Source organism: Chlamydotis macqueenii, chromosome 3 (genome assembly GCF_036417535.1).
Source record: "Chlamydotis macqueenii isolate bChlMac1 chromosome 3, bChlMac1.mat, whole genome shotgun sequence".
Lineage (NCBI taxonomy): Eukaryota > Metazoa > Chordata > Aves > Otidiformes > Otididae > Chlamydotis > Chlamydotis macqueenii.
Genome location: NC_141558.1, coordinates 85,710,033 through 85,734,281, shown reverse-complemented (window position 1 = coordinate 85,734,281; position 24,249 = coordinate 85,710,033). Strand labels below are relative to the sequence as shown.

At 41.8% G+C, this 24,249-nt stretch overlaps 1 protein-coding gene across 1 annotated transcript in view; it reads right to left on the bottom strand.

The window, feature by feature from the left end:
• Positions 1-9,299: 9,299 nt before the first annotated feature.
• Positions 9,300-24,249, bottom strand: part of LOC104475021 (potassium channel subfamily K member 17) — a 30,249-nt gene continuing 15,299 nt past the window's right edge. The window contains 4 exon segments of the mRNA XM_086745746.1: positions 9,300-12,245; positions 12,247-12,494; positions 16,170-16,338; positions 16,917-17,083. Coding sequence (XP_086601872.1) covers positions 12,198-12,245; positions 12,247-12,494; positions 16,170-16,338; positions 16,917-17,083 — 632 coding nt within the window. The 3' untranslated portion in view covers positions 9,300-12,197.

The following is a 24,249-nucleotide window of genomic DNA, read 5'->3' as shown; positions in this document are numbered from 1 at the left end:
GGTCCGTGTTGGGCACGGCCCTGCTCAACATCTTTGTCGGTGACATGGACAGTGGGCTAGAGTGCACCCTCAGCAAGTTCACCGATAACATCAAGCTGTGTGGTGCCGTCAACACCCTGGAAGGGAGGGATGCCATCCAGAGGGACCTTGACAGGCTGGAGAGGTGGGCCCGTGCCAACCTCATGAAGTTCAACCAGGCCAAGTGCAAGGTCCTGCACGTGGGTCATGGCAATCCCAGGCACAAATAGAGGCTGGGCAGGGAATGGATTGAGAGCAGCCCTGAGGAGAAGGAGTTGGGAGTGCTGGTGGACGAGAAGCTTAACATGAGCAGGCAATGCGCCCTTGCAGCCCAGAAGGCCAACCGCATCCTGGGTTGCACGAAGAGAAGCGTGGCCAGCAGGTCGAGGGAGGTGATTCTCCCCCTCTACTCTGGCCTGGTGAGACCCCACCTGGAGTACTGTGTCCAGTTCTGGAGCCCCCAACATAAGAAGGACATGGACCAGTTGGAGAAGGTCCAGAGGAGGGCCACGAAGATGATAAAAGGGCTGGAGCACCTTTCCTATGAGGACAGGCTGAGAGAGTTGGGGCTGTTCAGCCTGGAGAAGAGGAGGCTCCGGGGAGACCTGATAGCGGTCTTCCAGTACCTCAAGGGGGCCTACAAGAAAGATGGGGAGAGGCTGTTCAGTAGGGCCTGTTGTGATAGGACGAGGGGCAATGGTTTTAAAATAGAGGGAGGTAGATTTAGATTGGGTATTAGGAAAAAATTTTTTACAATGAGGGTTGTAGAACCCTGGAACAGATTGCCCAGAGAGGTGGTGAAAGCCCCATCCCTGGGAACATTCAAGGCCAGGCTGGATGAGGCTCTGAGCAACCTGATCTAGTCAGGGATGTCCCTGCTCCTTGTAGCGGGGTTGGACTAGATGACCTTTGAAGGTCCCTTCCAACTCTAACCATTCTATGATTCTATGATAAAACAACCTGTGATGAACTGACCGTAACCCCCATTCCTTCTTCCCCACTGAGCCGCTCACAGGGGGGAAGGAGGTGGAGATAATGTTAAGCCTGGGAAGAGGGAGGGGGGAGGTTATCTTGTTCTCTTTCTCATTATCCTGCTTTGTTTTTAATAATAAACATATAGTTTTCCCCAAGTCGAGTCTGTTTTCTCTGTAAGAGTAACTTTAAGGATTTCTCCCTATCCTTATCTGAAACCTCAAGCCTTTTTTTTTCTTATATAGTCTCTCCCTATTCCCTCGGAGGGTACAGGGAACAAGAGAGAGACTGCGTAGTCTGCTCCCGAGCAGGGCTGAACTACGACATCCAGCAGCACGAGCACAACAGCCACAGTGCAACACAGCACCTGGGAGGAAGGGTCTTCCCAAGGAAGCCTGCTGCTTTTAAAGCAAAGCTAGTTTCCCCAGAGACAGCTGTTGTGAATCAATCAGCCGTACCAGCTTAGGTGGGAATATGTCAGCGTTAGTTCATGTGCCTGTGATGCCAGGGGTAGACAAGTCCATGCCTTTTCCAGCTCCCAAAATGACTGGGCTTAAAGAAGAGTTTTAAAAGACTTCCACCTCCATTCAAACCAAGCACAGAACCACAAAAAAATCCTGGGTGAAGTATGGAAAGAGGAGATCTTTAAAGATATGAAGGGTATAGGAATAAGTAGTTTAAGCCTAAAGCTTACATTTTGGGGTAGAAAACCAGAAAACTGTTTTGCAAAATGTCAAAGTAAAGAAAAATGTTTGAGTTTTTATCTCTTTGTAAAGAAAATAATTGGCTTGGATTGAGCCCTTCCCTGGGAGTGTTTGCAAACCAAACATTGCACAGCTGCCAAGTGCCTGAAAACCAAAATGTGAAACTGACCTAAAATAAAAGCAAAAGTGATTGCTTTATTTCCATCAACACAGAAGAAGAATAATCAGATGTGTAGATGCAGAGCAAGTAAAGACCTCTAGGATGTGATTCATCTGACATCTTAATGTGCGCACTGCCAAGGACTCCTATACAAGCAACCAAAAGACATACAGGCTGGTCAGGTGATATTAATCTTAATCTAAAAATAGATCAAAGAAATCATCCCCTTGAAATGCCTTCAATTAAATTATATATAGATGCCTAATATTGCATGAGATGAGTTCTTTGCCTGATCGATTTGCCATAAATCGATCTGCAACACTACAGTACCCTTTTCAGTCAAACTAAGCATTTTAAAGAATAGTAGAAGCAGAAACAAGAACAAGATTGTAGAGATGGATGGGATAAGGGAAGGCTGGAATTGCCCTGTAGTATCTGTGCAGTGACAGTGATTCCCAAGGCTTTTTGTACACAAAAAACAATTACCAAAGCCACTTTTTGCTTGCATTTCAGGACTGCATGCTTACAGCCACATGCATTAGCTAGAGCTTAGCATGATGTGCCTGATGAAGATTCAGGTGTGCTCAGACATTTTTTTTCCCACAGAAATGGGAAGCAGATTACCTCTGAGAAACTGGCAGCCACACAGACCACGTCTCATTTTCCTCAACAGCTGCGTGGATGCTGCCACCAGCTAGAGATAACACCTAGTTTAAGGGATTGTGTGGGTGCCTACAGCATGCTAACAGCACCCCACCACATTAGTGAAGTGCATTAGAGATTTTATTTCTGAAGATATTGTACAAATCTTAAGTAGTGACTCCTCAGTATTTCTGGGAGCTACAGAATAAAGAACATTAATTCCATTTTATGATTGGCAAAGTTGAATTACAGAGAAGTGAAAGGATAAAGAGAGGTCTTACTCGTCCTTGCAAGATTTGCCAGACTGTGTTGGTCCATAGAGTGAATACAGCAGTTATTCCAACAAGATAAGCCTTTATTTCCCTGGGGAAAGGAACATGAGCTTTATACTTGTTAGCAGCGTTTCCTGGTATAGCAATAGCAATTGAAGTTAACTGGCAAATACTTCCTTGCACAGATAAGGTTTGAATTACTTCAAAACCACACTTTCCTACAATGTGATCCTATATTTCCTCCCTACTGTACTTCCCTGTTTCACATATACATAACTTATTGCATTCAAAATACTGTGCCTGCCTTATCGTGTACCACTGTGTGTGTCTGAGCACATGTTTCAGCATCCCTCTTGTCTCAGGTTAGAAGTGCCCTGACCCACAGGAACTTGCTGAACTGTACCGTGAGTTAACAGACATCTAAATCAAGACCTAAGGTAACCCTCCTGTGCCTATCTGAGTGAAGGCATATAGGGCTGCAAACTTGAAAGCTAGTACCTGTGTTTGTTAGCAAGAGTGAATCAACAGATTGCTGTGCAGGTCTCAAACCAGATGTAAGGTCAGTCACACCAGACTCTGCTTAATCAGCTTGGCTTTGCTCAGAAATACGATAAGGGAGGGCAAGGCTGGGAGACACAGCTCCTATTGGGAGTCTCTGACAGCTCCCTTTTATTGCAAAGCAAATGGTGTGGAAGATTATAGGTGAGAAACTTGCTCACCCACCCACAGTTTGACTTTCTTTCTGCACGTCATTTATTTGTGTAATGGAGTTGCTCAGTTGTTCCAGCTGTATGTGCAGCTACATCCTTTAAAACAGATCATTCAGGTCTGATGTAACTTAACTGAGCTCAGCAGAGCTTAACCACACTGCAGCTCTGCATTGTAGCTGGCATCCTCAGAGCTCTCCTGTGGCAATTGCTCTGTAGGTGCCTCAAGCCCCATATTTAGGGGCTAGTAATCTTCTCAGAATTGTTCCTAGTTACTCAGCAGGTGCTCATTTGGGATTTAGAGCCAGGATCTGAAGCCTCTGCCCCTCCTGAACTGGAGCTGCTAGTACCTTGAGTTGAGCCCTTTTCAGTTTCAGTAGGTATGTTTCTCCCACTTGGTGGAAGTATTTAACATTAATAGGAATGGATCCTAAGTATCACATTTGCACATCGCCCATACCTTCACAATTGAACTATTAAGTCAACTATTGGCTCTCTCCGTTTTATTCCTGCAACAAATATTTAGCTCAGAAGGCAGAGAAAGACTAACTTCTGTATAGCCTGGGGCCTTTAATGTGATACAGATTTAAATCCCTTGAATTAATCACACAGAAATGTGAACCCGCATTGCTTTGACCTAAGTGACTTCCCTAACCATTTGGCTGCTGGCTGTTGTGAGATGTCTCTCTTGCGTTTCCACAAACAGAAAAGTTATGTGTAGGTGTCTGTCTCTGCTGAAGAAATCGTGCCAAGCACTGTGTGGAAACAGGTGCCTGTCTGAGTTAGTCAGACATTTCTGCATCTGTCCTTTGCTCTTTTCATTTCTGTTTGTTTTTGCAAGCTCACATGGTCAATGCCTTGCTAAAGAGCAAGGGAGGTCTCCCAGTTGTGTATCTAAGCATTCCTGTACATTATATAGGGAACATGCTTATGTCTCTTGGGGCTAAGGGCTGCACTACAAGACAAGTCCATCTAATACCATGATGTTATTGTGCCCAAGAAATGACAAGAATCATGAGAGCTGAAACATCTGTGACAGTAATTCTTCACACTGCTGGCTACTGATATCCAAGCACTGGACTATTCTTTCTCTTCCTATTATAGTAATTCCCTAAGGGCTAAATCCACATAAAGGTTTACACATGTAGTGATTCATCAAGCAAGAGAGATGGTAGGTAATAGTTCCCCACCTCATGGTCAAGTTAATAATTTATAGCAGGGAAACAGCTTCAAGAGTAGCTGAGATGGCCTTGATGGCCTGCCCATGAACCTTAGGTGGATGGCGTTCCTGTCATGCTGCTGACCTGCCCTACCTGAGTCAGAGTGGAGACTTGAAAACTGGTGCCTCCTTCCCAGATATGAGTCCCAAGCACTTTATGTCATTTTTTCAAGACAAAGCACTGGCTCTACATCTAACATCTAGACATAGTCCAAACAAAGGCACTTCACTATGCTTGAGTAAGGCTGGGGTCTTGTCCACCTGTTTGGCTTTTTTTTTTTTTTTTCTTTAATATAACTAGATTGGTTAGGTAGTTTCATTATTTTCTGAATTCAATGAATCACACTGTTAGCTACTCCATAGACAGCAGGGAATATTGTATTGTTACCCTGAGAATTAGAGGGTATACAAGGTTGTGATGCAGATAGAGTGGCAAATATCCTTATTTGTGAAATCATGGAGAAAATCCAGGACAGGCCCCAAACTTTCTAAAGTTTTAGTCCAGTGTCATAACAAGAACACTATATAGTACTCTCTTTTGTCACTACTAGTTGTCATCATTGTATTTTGTATCACATCAAATAGCAATAATATCCAGGATTGCTGGATTTTAAGAGAGATCCCCAGGGAAGACTATTCCCTGCTCAGTTCCCTAGGTCACTCCTTCCAGCATGGTGCTTCCTGGATTACTGCAGCTAATGCTATCTCAAAAGGAAGACAAACTTGTGTCAAGCCATCACACCTTCCTTCAAACTTTTCCTTAAGATCTTAAGTGTTGTCCATTCCTTCAAATCCTCCACAAACCAAATGAGTTTGGAGCATGGCTGCAGCTGACACCAAAAGCTTCAGCTCTCCAGTGAATTATAACCAACCTGAAAGCGAGCCATCTGAGACTGTCTGGAGCCCCTTGCTCAGAACTGCATGGGGAAGACCAGCAGACTGGAACTGGTGCAGATATCAGGGAGATCTCAACTTTCTTCAGAGCTGGGATCCTAAAGTTAACATCATTAAGAGAGGAGAGTGTGAGCAGGGAAAGTAGTCCCTGCAAACCCTCTGCTCCTTCCCCTTGTCTTTGCTTTTTACACAATGCTGTCCCCAGCGTAGCAGAGAAGGACTCTGCTGTACGTACTTCTTCCTGGCGCAGGAGAAGGCCTTGAGCACACGGAGGAAATGCAAGAGGAACAGAGCTGATTTTGGCCCGGGAGTGGTGAGGGAACTCATGCAGGAACAAGACTGATTAGGGAGAAGCAAGACCAGAAGAATGGATAAGAAAGAAACGTTTCATGAAGAAATAATGAAAGATTTTTTTTTTTATTGCTGGGAGAGGAGTTAAAGCCATGTGCAGAATGCGCTGTAGGAATTAACATAACCTTGAGAACACTGGCAGCACCATTTCTTTCCCTCTTTCACACAAACACATAGATATACAATGCAGTGTATTGCAATAACAGTGCAAAATTCAAAGGGCAGACATTGAAAAGTATGACTCAGGATTTTTTAATCTCTAGGCTTGAAAGTACTGTAACACTTCAGAAGTCCTCTCATCCAAATGGTGATGTTTGAGTCTCCTTATTAAGTAAGATCTGAGATGGGTTATTTTGGGTACACCCAAACTGGTTATGTTCAATTGAAGTCTCGACTTCCATTCATTTCTTATTAAGGAGAAATTCCCCCTTATTTTGAAGTCCATTACTATTAAACTCCTCACTGTGCTTTGTTGACAGCAAAATCAAGCTGCCAGGCACTGTCTATGATAGTTCCAGTACCTCAAATGGTCATCCACCCCATTTGCCTTCTAGGATTATATTTTTCTGTGCTATATCTCATAAAATTAGCATTTTTAAATTTTAAACCAAAGCTTATTGATTTAAACTTATATTTGGAAGGCACCCTGTTTATCTATTTGAGGTGTAGGGGATCTTTAGTACTAGGATAAAGTTCTAACTGGGTGGATCCAAAGGAGTGCTGGAAAAAGGAGTTAAGAACAGTATGAATCTGGAGGAGAACTGACATGCTTTAAAACACCGTCTAGCAACTCCAACTCGTAACAGAATTATGTATAGAGTAATAGCAATTATAGTACAATCACGACTTTTTGATCAGTAGTTATCCAAATTAGGTTAATCCAAATTCTTTATTATATTGAAAGTTCCCTCAATTATTCATTCTTCATTTATCATAGCCAGCTGGGCATATCCTGCCTCACTGGATTTCTGCTTGCCTCAACTCATCCTTTCTTTTTGACCCTATCATCCTAGATTGGTTTCCATATCTGTGTCTTCTTCAGTTTTGCCTCTGGTGGCAGATTTGTACAACCCTGACTTTAGGTACTGGTCCTTTCTATTCACTCAGATATATGGCTGTCTGAAGCCTTTCTATAGTCACTGAATAAATGCTGACCAATTTATTTATTTAAGAGATGGTTTTTAAAGGCATTACCAAAAAGAAATGTATGCATCTAATCAGGTTTGATAAGCAGGTTCCTTAGGAAAGACTAATAAACTCCACAGGATTCTCTCCTCTACATTTTCTTTCCTATTATTTTCCCTCCCTTTCTGTTCTCATCTTTTATAGCTTGCTTTGGTCAGCATGCTCTTGTTTTAATGTAGAGGTTTTGGGAACTTGTGTTACTCAAGAGCTACATCTTATGTTCCAATGAGTTTAAGTCAGTAGTAGGGAACACGGAAGAAACAGATTATATACTACCATAAAAATTAAAACAGTGTCAAAGCCTCTTTAACTTACACTGCATTGCTTCTGCCCCAAGAGGTAGCTCCAGCACCTAGTCTCAAGAACGATAGATCTATCAATTTTTTACTGAGAATGTCTTCCTGTACACCTTCCCTTATGAATAAAGGTACCTTAGCTCAAAACTTGAAAAGGAATAAAAAGTCTTGGAGACCATATCTGCATGTATATTAACATCAACAGCTTTAGAATACAATAACCCTGGTTCAGTGTTGAAGATGTTAAAATAGTTTTTATTTGTTTTCTTGAAGTTTATTTTATCCTATTCCAGTATGCATGGTTTCTGAATGCCACATCACTGATGTCTCCTCCAACAACAGTGACAGCTTTTCAGCAGCTCTTACTGCAACATGTGTTGACCTCGGAGGTACCAGAGATCCTCTCTACCTGCTTAGTGCTAGCTTAAAACATGTGTATCAGTTTGTCTTCGAAAAAAAGCCCACAAAACATCTCTTTGAATCTCAGTTCCGAGAGATGAAAATTTTTAAGGGCACAGATATTGTTCCATTGTTATCACTCATCTTTCTGAGAAACCTTTGAATGTTTGCCCAGAACTGCGCAGCATGCTAGACAGTTCATACTCAACTCAGTTTCAACTCTCAGTTTCCACACATTATATAAGAAACAAAAAAAAAAAAAAAAAAATCTTCTAAAATCAAAAAGGTGCTCAATAACAATTGGAAAAGTAATCTGCCTTGATATTACCTCACATACAGCCAGGACCACTGCAAGGGGAGACACTACCAAGCACATGGTTCCCTAACATAACAGCATAACAGTACTGAAAAAGACTAGGGTTTTTTACCATATCCCCCTCTTCTGTTAGCCAGAATATTTATTTACAGACATGGTAGGTACCAAGCTCATATTACAAGATCTAATTACATTAACATTTTGCCCTGATTCAACTGGTATGTAGCCAATTAGTACCAATGTCCTGATGTAAGCCTCTAATTTAGAAACGGTAAACTAAAGTGAGGTACAATTTGCCTTACCTGAAGTGTGTCAGAGATGAAGAGTTGAGTCCTTTTGCTGGAACTTGCAGGCAGATATATAACAATGACAGGAGGCCACATCAATCTAAACATTATTGCACATTTTTGGAACAGCAGAATGTACTCTAAACATCTGGAGGGGACACCAGCCCCCGCAACTAATTATATCACTCTGTAGCATCTTTCATATAAAGCTGTAAGGTAAGATCTAAGCCCACCACTGTGAGAAAAAAAAGACATCCTGGATTTTTTTGACTCAGATATTATGGAAAAAAAAGGCCTAGTGTAGGGGTTTTAAAACACTATAGTCAACTAGACTATTAAAAACTGCAGTTCTGACCAGCCTGTACTATGTTTCTGTAACATTTTATTACATATTTCTGGACATATCTCTCCCCAAGGGGTAAACATGTCTCTTGGATTAGCTGAAAGAACCAACATGAGAAAGGCTGAGGCTGAAGCCAGGACTTGTCCTTGGAGTAGGGGAGCTAGAGAGGCCTATTTTCTTGCTTTAAAGGATTGATTTCCCGGGAAACTGTATAAAGGTCAGAAACACATTACGCTCTATGCAATTGTGAAAAAGCCTCTAGACACTGATGCTGCATAAATATTTACAACTATCATTACTAATCAAACCTGTTTCCAGCCCCTGCTCCTCCCAAGGAAGAAAACAGGATAATAGGGGAAAATTGACTTGTGAAGAATAGCAGCAGTGAAAGCCTAACCCAAAATCACTAATGGAAAGTACACACTTATCTGAACAGGAAAAAACATTATAAAAAAATCAAAAAGCATCTGTAATTTTCCAATGCAGATTACAGAAGACTGCACATCAGCTGTGACAAGAATGATAACAACACCATGCTTTTGTTTTCTTTATTTTACCCTTGAGCAGATAACCTTTCATATTTTGGTAGAGTAGACACACTGGTGATGGTATTTTTGTGATGTTGCAAAACTCCACTTTCTTCTAATCCCTCTGGGAACAAATTCATTCATATAATTTAACCACAGCACAGCTTTATAAAAAACAGAGATTAGAGGCACAGCAGTTTGTGGGAACTCAGACACAATAATATCTATTGTCCATATCAAAAGCTAGCTGAGGAACTGTCAATAAAAGCATGTTCATAAATTACAACATCCTAATTTGGCATCAGAGAACGCAAGCAGAGGTGGTATTTGACTCACTTATTTCATATTTTTTGAAGTGATCCAGGACACAAGCAAGCAACTTGCATCTCTGGAGTTACATGTGGCTTGCAAACAGTTCAGATGTGCCTCCTGCAAGTACGCTGCATCAGACAGTTAGTGGCAGGACCATGCTCGTGGTGAGCTGCTGGGTAATACAATGGCTGTGGAAGGAAGTGAATGAGCAAGGATTGCTGAGGCAGCTAGTGAGTCACCTTGAGAGCCAGCCACATGCTTACATTTGTGGCTGAATCCTGACACACAGTGGAAGTACTGAGATATATGAAGAAGCACTGTTTTTTTTCCTTTTTTTTTTTCTGTTTTTTTTTCCTTTCAACTTTCAGAAGTGTATATTAGCTATCCTAAGGCATGTGACTCTGTTGGCACTTCAGTGGGACCGAGGTGCCCCAATGTCTAAGGCACTTTTGAAAACCTCATCCACAAACTACAAATACATGGAAATATGAATTAGATGTGATTAGAGAGACATTCAAATTTAAAAGAAGAAACTCCTCTCAAGCTAAGCCTTCCCATCGAAGAGCAGAGCTGGTAGAAACCCCCAGAGCCCATGACATTTCAAGTTAAAGTTGAAATAGATTTAGTATAGTCATTCCCATGCTTTGACAGTAGAAATTCCTACTACCTTCTGGGCATCCAGATTTTACAATACAGTTATATTTACTAAGTTTTGCTTCTGAAAGAAGGTACAAAGGATACACATGAAAAGGTGTCACATTTTATGCTGTGGAATTGTGATTCCCTCAGGTTTAAAGAGATATACTTTTGTCCCATTGTAGGTCAGCCCATTATGAACATTAGTAAAACCTACATTGTGTATCCATCAGTGAAAACAAACATGACAAAACATAGAAAAAACAGAAAAGTTTATGCTAAAAGCTGTTAAAGAAATTACTCAATGTTCAAAAAATTGAAATGTATTTATTTTGCACCAGTTTCCCCATCTATGACCTGAGATTTCCACTACCTCCCTTTCTTATCTCTGCTGCCCATTGAAACAGTATTTGAGAGAACATTTATTACTATGAAGTCAGCAAAAGGCCAATGACAAAAAGGCTGACAGATGAAATTTCATCCAGCAGATTCCTTTCCTGCATTTTCTCCTGTAATCAGTTCCACCACATGTCAATGGTCAGACTGGCCTATTCTGGAAATACTATTTTCACAATACATCTTCCACAACTTGTGTTCCCGAAGACTGTAAACTTTTTATTCGCTGCATTTCTATGAATCCAGCTATGAATATTTCTAATTCCTGAGTCTTATACTCCAACAGATTGTGTTTTCAGTCTTTTCTCTACTGTCCATGTGGAATCTTGGTCCAATGAAGAATCTGAAGGCTCACCCAAATGCTTCACTCTTGTTTACCGCTACAGTCAAGTTTTCAAAGTTAATGCGCTAGGATGCAAGTAGCACAACAGAAATAAGAAAATAAGATTAGATATGGGTGTATAAATGGCAGCAGGAGTTAGACCCTGTTGGGCCTTTATAAATGGCATAATTTAACAAAAGATTTCTAAGAATTTAATAGAATATTTATAAAAACAGTTTTGTTTCATGATTGAAACAAAGGCCAAATAAGCATGTCTGGTATTCCACAGATCAAAAGATAGTCATGCTTATATAAAAGATGTTAGCTAGAACAGATACACTATTCATTTACAATATGAGAAGTTCATCAGAGTAACATCATAGTTGAAGATACTTCAGTCTTTTTCTAGACTAAAGTAGCCTTTGTTAACAGTGGCCATGGGTTAACATTGGAACTACTAGCACTTAAAACTGCCTCTAGTCCTCCTTTTCTGGCTTCCAAGATACGGCAAAATAAAAATCTAAGTGAACTGTCACATTTAGCTGATGACATTTGGTCTACATAATACTTTACAAAAGATGATCCTTCATACGTTCCAGAGTAAGGAATAGCCTACCTACTCTCTTTTTAATATTAGTGGACCTCCGATGTAGAAATTTCTTTTAAAAAATTGAATGGTCTGTTCCTGTGAGGCACATCTACATGCGCTGCCTCATTGCCATTCATGTACTAATAATCAGGAGCAAAAGCATGTTACCACCTTTGACAAGCAACAAGCGTATAGGTGATGGAGCACACTTGCAGTGACTGCCAGGTGGCTTTAAATAGTGCTTTTCATTAAATCTTTTAGTAACAAACAATTTGTTTCCTGCATTAAATGGCACTTGCTTTTCTAGTTGTGATATTTGCAAAATGCTATACGTACAATTAGAGGCTACAAGAACTTTGCATGCAATGAAAAGGACAATAGCTAGCATTCTGCACAGATGTCAAAGTTTACCTCGTATATTGAGGTGGGAGGGTAGGCAATATCTCTGTAAAATTACTTTTGTCTAAGAATCCCGTTGGTAATTCTTGATGGTGCTGTAAATTAAACATTTTGTTGTCATTGCTCTATTCAGAATAGAAGCATTTCAAGCTCAATAAGCAAGCTTTCACCCCATGTGAACATCAGAGCAGCACCATTCACGCATTTCTGGTACACTAAAACCTAAGAGAGACCAAGAGTATGTTTCTTCCCTAGAGTGCTTCTGTAGGAGCTGTGTAGGTGTGAGATTCATCTGGGTTCCTTTATTTTTGTGTCTTTGTCATTGCAGATCTCCACATCGTGAAGTCCCGTCATACTATTTCTGTTGCCATCCATTAAGTCTTCTGCTATGTCTGTGCTCTTCTTGTTGCACTGACAGAAGTCACTGGAGCTCTCTAGAAGGCTGATGCACAATTTGATAACCAATGCTAGCCAGGCCATCCCAAAGAGGATCCACAGAGAGATTACATTCTTGTACCAGTCTGGATAGGTGCGATCTGGGTTCATCCCTACAAGAGAATCACCCAAAATATTTCTAGATTGGATCAAGAGTGTCTCAAAGGACTTATTACGTGTAAAGCAAAGACAGTGGAAATATGACCTAATATTAGTGTTTTCTATATAAAACATGAGTGTAGGATCTACTTAGCCTGTGAACGGATGTTATAAGCAAGTATGTTTCATGACATGTCAGCAACAGCCTAGATCTTCCTAGGAATTGTAAAGATTACCCATAAGAAAGAAAAATCTCAAATTATATCTAAATTAAAGTGAAATTATTCACATTTAAGTGCATAGTTTCATTTCTCTACTGATCTCCCTACTCAGCATCACAATGTTGTATGAGTATGTAACAGGGGTCCCATGCAGGCAGAGAGGTAAGTGGGTTTTATGTACCCATGTATGTATCTTCTTAAGCCAGATATAAGTGAGCAAGTGAGTCTCTAAGAGCAGGAAGGAAGGGATCTGAGCAGTAAAAATATCTCCAAGAATAAAAAAGCCTTGGAAGATAGTTTGAAATTAAGCATGAGCCGGGAATGTGTGCTTCCAGCCCAGAAAGCCAACCGCATCCTGGGCTGCATAAAAAGAAGTGTGGCCAGGTTGAGGGAGGTGTTTCTCCCCCTCTACTCCGCTCTTGTGAGACCCCACCTGGAGTACCGTGTCCAGCTCTGAAGCCCCCAACATTAGAAGGACATGGACCTGTTGGAGCGAGTCCAGAGGAAAGCCACGAAGATCATCAGAGGGCTTGAGCACCTCTCTTATGAGGACAGGCTGAGAGAGTTGGGGTTGTTCAGCCTGGAGAAGAGAAGGCTCTGGGAAGACCTTATAGCAGTCTTCCAGTACCTAAAGGGGGCTTATGAGAAAGACAGGGAGAAACTCTTCGTCAGGGCCTCCTATGATAGGATGAGGGGTAATGGTTTTAAAATAGAGGAAAGTAGATTCAGACTGAACATAAGAAATTTTTTACAATGAGGATGGTGGAATGCTGGAACAGGTTGCCCAGAGAGGTGGTGGATGCCCCATCCCTGGAAACATTCAAGGCCAGGTTGGATGGGGCTCTGAGCAACGTGATCTGGTTGGAGGTGTCCCTGCTCCTTGCAGGGCGGTTGGACTAGATGACCTTTAAAGGTCACTTCCAACCCAAACTATTCTATGATTCTACCTCTGTCTGATTGCTCAGCTAGGTACTTTGTGAACCCTTTGGAGCATTGTGTTTCCACAATGTTTAGTGCAAAGAGGCTTCTACGTGCTAAGTCAGTGTCAGTAGTAATAATAACACAGGCAAAGCAAGGGAATGAGCTCAGCCCTATGAAGTGACTGGGCTATATCTCTAAGGCAGGCTGGGATACTCTTACAAACACAGGTGAGGTACAGGATACAAATCAGTAGCAGCAAAGTCTTTTCTCTACTGCTATTCAGGTCTCATTGTTTAGTTTCCTTACATTAGGAAGGTTTGTCACTTTATAACTGAATATCTACAGCACAGCAGATAGTACATAACACCTTATACTTTCAGGACAGAGCATGAGGAGTTAACACATACGAGATGGTACCTCCGTGAAACTGAAGGTCACTCTCCATACCACATTCCAATGAAAAGTACACATAGGGCTGCGTTGAAATGGGACATCCACAAAGGCAGGTAGTTAGTTATCTATCACCTGTGACTGGTTGTATGTAGGAGTATTGTCTTGTGATTACCTGCGCAGAACAGCAGTTCCCAAATCATGGCCCAGGAACTGTTACTGTCTACAAGATTGTGGTAAGTAGTATCTGGTCAGTGGACCCATATTAAACAGTCAATCCTTTATATCCATTTACTTGCTATTATTATGTACTACATATAATATACCTTGTATGTGTTTTCAGTATAATGGGATCACAAGGCATTTTGAGGTTGACACTAAGCCACTGATAAAAGTTTGGGAGCTACTAGCCACTTCTGTGGTAATTACTCTTTGGGCTGGCTTTCTACATCAAGGTGAACTTCAGCCGGGAAGAGCATTATATTCATCCTTCAAACAAGTACCTTTCACCGATACTAAATTCAAAGGATTAAAAATTGTTTGCTTCTAAATAATAAATGAAAACAAGAGGGAAGGGCTATTTGAAGCTTTCACGGAGAATGCTTTATCCACAAAGACCATCTGATAGGTGCAGTCTTGGGGGATGAGAAGATCAGAAACAGTTTAGGACCTACATGGCACCGTGTCCAACAGAAGGGCTTACTAAGTGTGTAAATGAACAGATTTCAGGGCCAGTAAGAGAAGCGATATCAATATTGCTAAATAAAACAGGCTAGGGACAATGCTGACGTCAAATCGAAGTGCCATAGCCTAGCTTACATTTCTCTCAAAACAGAGCAGCTGTGTCCAAAGTGAACATTGGGCATCACTCCTGACATGTAATATCCCCCAGAACTTACCAGGTCCAGAACAGTACCACAGATCACACTAGAGGGGAAACAGTGTGACAGTCACAAAATAGTGACAGTCACTTGAACCCATGCTCTGGCCCTGCTTGTTTTCACGTTGAGACATAAACCAACAAACACAGGACTGTAAATTCAAAATGCTTTGGCCTCTACATAGCACAGGTCACTGACATACTCAGTTATTCCTATACTGAACCTAGCATATCTAGGGCGGTATGCCAGTTACAAAGGTACCACAGGTGAAGATACGCCTGGAAGTGGGAGGTATACTAGTGAAGAGATTCAAAATTAGTTATCAGGAACTGAGACGAGTAAAGCTGCTGCAGCACAGAGTTCAGCATCATCTATAAAATCAGCATAGGAAAATGCTCAACTGGCTTGCATCTACCCTTACCCAAGCGAATCATAGAATAGTTTGGGTTGGAAGGGACCTTTAAAGGTCATCTAGTCCAACCTTCCTAACTTGATTCCAGCTCATTTAAGTGTGCCTACACAAGCCCTAGTCATAACTTTGATGCATTTTAGACAAGTCCTAAGGAAACTGCCACTAAGTTGACTAAGCATCAAGTAAGCACTATGAAGAAAAGAAAAAACAGAATCCATAATAAGAGGTTTTAGTCTTTCTGTTTCCCAGGGATTCAAGGGTGCATGCATGTATAATCAATTTGTTTTTAACGAGAAAGTCTTTATCAAAAAGGTGTGTCCTGTGTTTCAGCAAATGCATCGGGCATGAGTCCAAACCCATTTCCTCTGGCAAAATGTTTTGGCAACGAAAACTAGGCTGTGCCTGGTGCCTGACAGTCTACACCTAAGTGACTTAAGCTGCTTTTTAGAAAGCAGTTGTCTGAGGTTTTGACAGAGGAAATGGTCACTGACTGTTAATGGCGATGCAGAGTAACATCTGCTTAAAACTAATCGCTGCCGACACACTGGAGCACACCAGTTTTAATCACTGCTGTGATTAAAAACAGAGCACTCCAATCTGGCGTTGTAGCCATTTAAGGGACAGAGTACCTGAATGCTGGAAGATTACTCATTGACTGGGAAACTATTTCTTTGCTCTTCCACAGGTGGCATTGCTATCTCAGAAATCATGTCTTCTCCAATCTGTGAAATGCCTACCACAACAAATTTATCAGCAGGTCTGTGGATTGCTACTGGAGTAAGACTGCCAAGTTGGGAGCTTCATATGCCACACGTTTGGCTTTGATGCTTAGTAGGTGAAAGCAATAAAATGTTAACTACTCACCAATCACATAATCTCCAAACCCTATAGTGCTGAGGGTAATGAAGGAATAGTAGAAGCCTTCTTCATAAGACCAACCTTCTTTGTCAGAGAACAACAAGGGAGGTAGCAGGAGGAACAATAACAAGCCGGTTACCAGTGCACAGGTCTTAATCAGGAGGGAAGCTTTTTTCTAGTAGAAGAGGAAGAAAAAAAAAAAAAAAAAAGAGATGACTGTCACAAGAAGGGTGGCAGGGAAAGTCCATCTGTTTCTGGTTGAAGATGATGCTGGACTACATAAAAAACAGACAAACATTCATGATGTTCCACTAGAATAAATGGTGTGGCTCTCCCAGTCAACACAAACTGGGCATCACTTTCATGAGTCCTAAATTCATGCCAGTTTAAAGCCTATTCCACAAATGTTCCCACATAACTTACATGTGTAATTCTAACTATGACTGATGATAAACAGACCAGATATTCTAGTACTGTGCAAGGCTCTAAGGCTTTAGCACTTATGTTGCTGCAGGGGAAGTCATTAATCACAGAAGTTACCTCAATTAATAAACATCCTTATCTGACACCTCATAGGGCTGCCACAAACTAAATTTATTTGCTTCCAGTTATTCCTGAGTATTATTGCCTTTTTGGCCAAATGGATAGGCAGGCTATCCTTGTTAGTCAGAGGATCCCAAATACTAGACAATATCCTTTCTGTCTTTTCTTTCTTCAACTTGAGGGTGAGGTATACCTGTCCACATTGCTTACCTGCCACTGAAACACTTCCTCTAGGCGCCGGGCACAATGCTGAACCCCCAACAGCATTAGCTGCCCAATTTCATTCAGGAGTACAAGGTTCAAGGGGATCCCAAAGAGCGCAAACAAGATGCAGAAGATTCGACCAGCCACAGTGCTGGGGCTCAGGTTCCCATAGCCTAGGCAAGGAAAGAACGAGGTGTTAAATCTAAAATAGTCTCTGCTTGTCCTTCTCCCCTAGAGGGGTGAACCTCCATCTTCTACAGAAGTTAGATGAGAAGGTCACTGCTCCAAAAGGACCTTTTTTATAAATAACTAAGTTACATCCATTGTTTGTCATATCCTATTGTAGGCTGAAAAATAACATTTCTTTCCCTGCCAATTTTGTTTAGTTCCTTTTCTATTTACCAGCGAATTTCCTCTCCCCTACCCACTGTCCTGACTGGGGTCTGACGTAAATGCAAAACTTCCGCTCAGTTAAATTTCTGTAAGCACTCTTGGCATGGGGTTTGCTGGTAAATGATCCTGCATGGCTGTCAGATGGTCTCTGAATCACAACAATAATGTTTTAATTATAACAACAACCTTTTTCTACCTTTGTCCCACAGGACTAGTGACCTTAATGCTGCCTACTTGCTTATACTCCTCTTTTGTGCCACAAATACTAAATATATCTTAAGTTTAAATTGTCAAAATGTCTGACAAGTGTCAATAAACTCAGAGAAATTATATTTAACCTGAGTAAAATAATTCCCTTTCAGGCTTAAAGGAAAAAAAAAAGTGTCTGAAATTTTGTCTTTTTCTTCTAATCATATGAACTGGTCTAATAAAAGGTACTGCTCTGCAAGCACAGCCTTGCTTGTATCCTTAGACTGTCACAACTTCAACTTCACTGCTGCAATATTTGCCTTTATTCCCCACGTTTTCTTTTTAAAACATCCTGTAAATTTGCAGACTTGCACTTCTGTAATTTCAAGTGTTTTATGCCACGGGAAAATCACATTTAACTTTAGTTTATTTCACAGGATGCTTCTTAAGAAAAGGGAAGGGCTAGCACACGACAAGCATTTCAGCAATGACGTAGCCAGTCAGAGACCTAAGACCTTGACTGCACTTCAAAATCACCTCCATTCATCAGAGATTTGTGTATATCCATATACAAGATTGACATAACCTGACAAAGTTAATTTTTTCACCACAAATAATGCTATCCCCTCCCAGTGACACTCAACAATTTGTGCAGCGCAAGCACCGAGGTGCTCCCATCACTGTTGCCTTGCTACTATGCTTGTAGGTGGTGTGGCCCCAGGGCAAGTGAGCAGCCCCCAGGATGGAGAGGTCCAAGGGCTGGGCTCTCTACACAAGATAAGTGAGAGCACACATATCCGCAATTGACTAGATGGAGACCCACTCTTTCGCTCACTTCCATCCCATACAGGCTGCAGTAAGCCACTGACCAACAATGTGGAAAGGTGTGTAACAATGAGCTTGGGATATTTATACATTCTGTGCCAAGTTTTGTGCTGACAAAGTCTCTTGCTGTGGACAAGTCTGCAAGCAGTTAATCGTGCACATGCACCAGCAAACTACTGCCAGAAAAACATCTGTCAGCAAACTATTTCACAGTATGTTTATAGGCTGTCTTTTCATCTCTATCCTCCCTCCAAAAATTCAAAATTTTACTTTCTAGAGTAGTTTCCCTTCAATAATTTTAGGCTTGAATGATTTGTGAGCCCCTGAGTTTAATGTATGTGGTGACACATAACATACCTCCAAAGTGATGGCCCCAGCAGCCTGTTCCTGAAGAAGGGGCAGAGCATCCCCCAGAAAGAATAGGATACTGTTACATAACTAGAGATTGTTTTGAAATACAGTCAAATAAAGGGTCTAAATTAAGACTGTACAGCAGCCTTAATTCCAGTGCTATGTTCTTCACTCATGAGCAGCTCTATGATGCTCATGAACTTTTCCCCCCATGTGTAATTGCTGACTTCTGCCAGCTTTCACCATTTCTAGACTAACAAGTGTGATGAGACATTTATCTACGCGTGCAAGTACATCTGGTAGATGATCTCATCTAGGGATACATGCCTGATGTGATCTGTTTCACATGGGCAGTGCCACATTTCAGTGGCTTGGTTCCAGTTTTCCCTCTTCTATGGAATTAGGGTGTTTTGTGGGCTGGTCTGGACCCAGGAGAAAGCTGTGAGCATTTACTGTAAGGCTGGAGTCTGAACATGAGTCACATGCATTTATGGTGAGCCACTCCCAAGATTTTTTTTTCTTATTTTAGAATCATAGAATGGTTAGGATTGGAAGGGACCTTCAAAGGTCACCTAGTCCAATCCCCCCTGCAAGAAGCAGGGACATCTTCGACTAGATCAGGTTGCTCAGAGCCTCAACCTGGCCTTGAATGTCTCCAGGGATGGGGCATCCACCACCTCTGGGCAATCTGTTCCAGTGTTCTACAACCCTCATTGTAAAAAAAAAAAATTCCCAATATCTAATCTAAATCTACTTCCCTCTGTTTTGAAACCATTACCTCTAGTCCTGTCACAACAGGCCCTACTGAACAGTCTGTCCCCTTCTTTCCTCTAGGCCGCCTTGAGGTACTGGAAGACCACTATAAGGTCTCCCCGGAGCCTCCTCTTCTCCAAGCTGAACAGCCCCAACTCTCTCAGCCTGTCCACACAGGAGAGGTGCTCCAGCCTTCTTATCATCTTCATGGTCCTCCTCTGGACCTTCTCCAACTGGTCCATGTCCTTCTTATGTTGGGGGCTCCAGAACTGGACACAGTACTCCAGGTGGGGTCTCACCAGGCCAGAGTAAAGGGGGAGAATCACCTCCCTTGATCTGCTGGCCACACTCCTCTTGATGCAGCCCAGGATGCGGTTGGCCTTCTGGGCTGCAAGGGTGCATTGCCTGCTCATGTTGAGCTTCTCATCCACCACCACTCCCAACTCCCTCTCCTCAGGGCTGGTCTTGATCCATTCTCTGCCCAGCCTGTATTTGTGCCTGGGATTTTGTTTTGTTTCCCCTTCTTTCCCTTCTATATCAAGTTTTAAAAGACTGTGTAATGGCTTGAGCAGTTCTTTCTACCATAGATTTTCAGATTATCCAATCTCTGGAGAAAAACATCTGATAAAAGAGGAAGAAAGGTCCATGATCTCAGGTCACTGCGTGAAGAACAGCTGCCTTCAGGATTTTGAAGATCCCACATAGTACTGACTAGAAAGCATCTAAGGTTAAGCTGTACATTACATTTAATTTAGAGCAGCAAATTCAATGATGTAAGAAGGTCCAATGTGTACAGTAAGGCCAGCACAACAAACACTAGATCTGCTTTGCATATGATTTACGTGGCTCCCTTTTCCCTTAGGCTCAAGCAGCTCAAGACAGTTTCCTGAAGAGTTGGTGAGCAGTTGCTGTAAATATGCCAAAAAGTAATGTCTCATTAGCTTTTTGATACAGGAGACAAAGTTTGACCAAACAGCACAGGAGACTTCAGATTATGCAAAATGGCCAGCAATTTATGTCTGTCTGATGACACACCCTTGCCTTTGGAGGAGTCAAATAGATGCCAACCTAGGTGTATGTAAACCTCAATTGTTATAAAACTCAAGCAGTACTGGGTAGATTGGAATTACTTTCTTCAGTAAATGGAATAAGGGTAATCAGTGTCTTATACCATTGTAGGCTATACATTAGAAGATCTGAACCAAGTTCAAAGACTAAATCAAACTACACTGGCAGTTATTTCACAGCCCTCAGGAGCCTACTACTGGGATGTCACCTGGTATATGCCTGTGCCAAGAAACACTGAGGGATGCTCACCAAAAACTACATAGACATCAAAGCGTAAGCATTTTCACTGAAGCAGCTGGATTAAATGCCTGTATAGCTCCTCTCATTTTGAAATAAAGTGCAACATAACTTAATCTTTGTTAGAAGCAGAACAAGAGTGGTTTTATTTCTAAATGTTCATATCCACATGCTTTATCTCATGTGCTTCTGTTACACATGAAGTAAATTCAGTTTTGTTTTTCTGCTTACCCATTACATTCCTGTACATAGGGATTCAGAGACTCTGTGAACTTGCTAAGAGTGGGAGACTGATGTGTGATTAACAGATTATTGGTAAAAGATCTCTTAATTTATAAGACAGTATCCTACTTGCAGTGCCCCTGGTTCAGCCAGGGCAACTACAACTTCCTGCTACCCACAATGGGAGGTTTGTTTGACTCCCATTCTCACTGTCTGGACGTAAAAGAGTATTTTAAGCATAAAAGTGCTTAGAATGAAAGAAAAAAAAAAAGTCTTTTATAGGCTGAAAATCATCTGCAAATCCACCAAATAGTTTCAGGGAAACAAAACAGAATTAGTTTTTTTTTTTTTTAAAAAAAAAAAAAAAGCCAGAGGAAGAGTCACTTATCTAACCAGTAACTTTATCAGTAGTTTGAGCATTCAAACACATTTTTGGGGAGGTTTGGTTTAATTCTTTCTCCTACCTGAGTGGATACAAGCCATCACTTCCCACAGGAATTACCTAATCCCAAATTTACAGAATGTTCTTGTTGACAGTCTTTTGCTTTGAACACCCAGACACTCAGCGAAGCCTGGGAGCCAGGTGTCTTGCCTAACACACGAGTCTCTGATCCACAGGGCCACTGGGCAGCTCAGTGAGGGGTGCCAGTGCTAGAATTACTTTATTTTGCATTACACATTTAAGTACTTATAGAAAGATGCTCCACTTGGCAGCTGGAGTGATCTCCAGGGAGGCACAATCCTGTTCTTCCAGGCAGAGGAAGAAATTGCACATTGGTCCCGTACACCCTCAGGGCGTGCTTGAACCACTGAGCTGCTCCCATCACTAGGCTCCTCTAGCACTTTTCAGAAGATCTAAACTTTTTCTTTCCCCGTGTGCTCTTTACAAGTAACCTGACCATTTTAATCTGGGCTAAATGAAAGGTTTTGTTCACGATGAATTCAAGTATTGTATTAAGAAAAAAAAAAAAGAAAAAAAAAAAGAAGATATTCAAATTCAGTTTAGATCGAAGAGATGTCTTTCTATAATTCAGCAACGTGGAAAAAACTCCAAGCAAACCTATTGATTACTCACAGCCTTAAGATATGTTTATCTGGTTCCTGAAAACCTAAGCATGGGTCCAACTTAGCTGGAAGGTGCTCTGATAAAGCCCTCAGATACCTGGTCTGACCTCACAGCTGGCTGCTTTAAGCAGAAGGTAGCACTAGAGATCTTCTGAGGTACCAGGAACCCTGAATTGTCCTATGATCCTTACAAGCATTAGGATTTTCAAAGGTCATTTGGTACCACCTACATTTAACTGACTCCCTCATACCTTCGAATGTCTCTATGAGCACTAGCACACAAAAAACAAATGTGCTTGCCTTCTCAAGTTTCTTGTGAGATTTCATATTATAACCACAAAGTCTGCTCTAAGCACAGCAACACTTGCCAGCTGGACACAGCCACTGAGCTCAGAACATCTGATATGGGAAGTCACAGTTATTTCCAATTCATCCATCCACGGAGCCATGGAGGATGGCTTGCTAAGGCCTCCTGGTTGTAGTAGAGAGAAACAGGACTCAAGCCCCAAGCAGCCCCAGTACTTGCACTGGCAACAATCAGTTTTATGATTAGAACAAACAAAACATTAAACAATTTGATTTTAAAAGCTAGTGACGGCAGAATCTCAGGAACTGTGTCTTATACGGGAAAGCTCATTGGGACCGCAGTAGGTTGAACCAGGGCATGTGTGGGAGGTGTCCATCACTATTCATTTTAGCTGGTGCTATGGTGAAGTAGAGACCAATAACTAAGGCTGAAAACCACATTTGAGCAGAGTTATTTAACAGTTTACCCCTATGAAGTTCCAGGCAACAGCAAAATTCAATTGCACACTCCTTCACCTAGCAAAAGACCAGAAAAATGCTTGGGAGGTGTACTGCAGTCTATTTGTTTTGTTTGTACTGTGTATACACTGGAAGCTGTATAGTGGGCTTACTCTCAACAGGATGAGATGGCACACAGGCAGGAAAGCACACCAACTTTGCCAGTGCTCAGGAGACAGCTCAGAGGATGTTGCTGTGAGTGCCATCCCCACATCTACCAGTGACCTCCCATGGACCATTGTACCACATTCCACTTGACCAAGCCTGTAGAACAGCTCCGCCAGCTGCCACAGGGCAGGAAAAAGATCAATGCATCCAAGGTGTGAGGTTCTTCAGCAGACAACTCCCCTACACAAATCTGAGGTTCACAGAGGCTTCAAATGTGAAAGCAGCCCTAGGCTGTTATTCCATGTTTTAACTACTTTGAGACATCAAGTTGTTTTAACTGGGCTTCCCAATGGATTGTCAGCCAGCAATGGGTGGAAGCCTGAATGTTTCTCAGGAGTTCCACCACATGCTGGGCAGCACTACAAAGGGTCAAAGCCTTAGAGAAACTCTTGCTGGCCCAAAAACCTTACACTGCCAGGACTTGACAGCCCTGAACTGGCTGTTGGATTTTCCCCATGGGAATAATCTGTGGCAACATACTAGATGTCTGTGGCAATGTACTAAAAGCCACCCCTCACTCAGTAGCCTGCTGCTTACCTCTTTGGTACCCCCTTAGTCCTTTGAGGGATTGCTATTAGGAGCAATTACACTATGTTAATCAGAAAAGGGAAGGACGGGAGGAATGTCTTTCCTTTCTTCACTGTGAGATGGCTTATGTGCCCTATTTTATGTTTTAAAAAAAGCCTTTGAAATTCATATAAATGAGTACTTTGCCACCAGAAAACGGTAAAGCAGCACTAGGTAATGGCATCCACCCACCCAGGATAAAGGGGGACATTTAGGCTAGAGAGGACAATACTCTTCTACTCTTAGGCTAGCACAGACAATCTCAGCCTCATCATAAATCCTTTCCCTAGCACATTCTCTGAAGTTACACCACCCTGTGGTCGTTTGACTTAAACTTTCGTCTTGTGCCCCACTCTGAACTTTCTTTGACCTCTGCCCTGTTAGTCCAAACTAACTAGGAGGAAAGTAAACACAGAAAGGAGCGATTTTGTGTTGGCAAGTGATAAGGATGACAGAGATAAAACCAGCAACAAGTTAACTTCTCTTTCTTTAATCATATTTAGTACTACAGCTCTAAAGAAACTCTGAAGGTATTCTTCAAGGCATCAAAGAGAGAATGTTCCTGTGGAAACATCTGCAGAAAATGAGATCACATAGGACGTATAACACGTAAAACAGCAATGAAGAATGCACAGAGGCATAACAGTGGGGAGAAGAAATCAGCAGAAGGCCAGGGCTGCCCATCCCACATGATCAA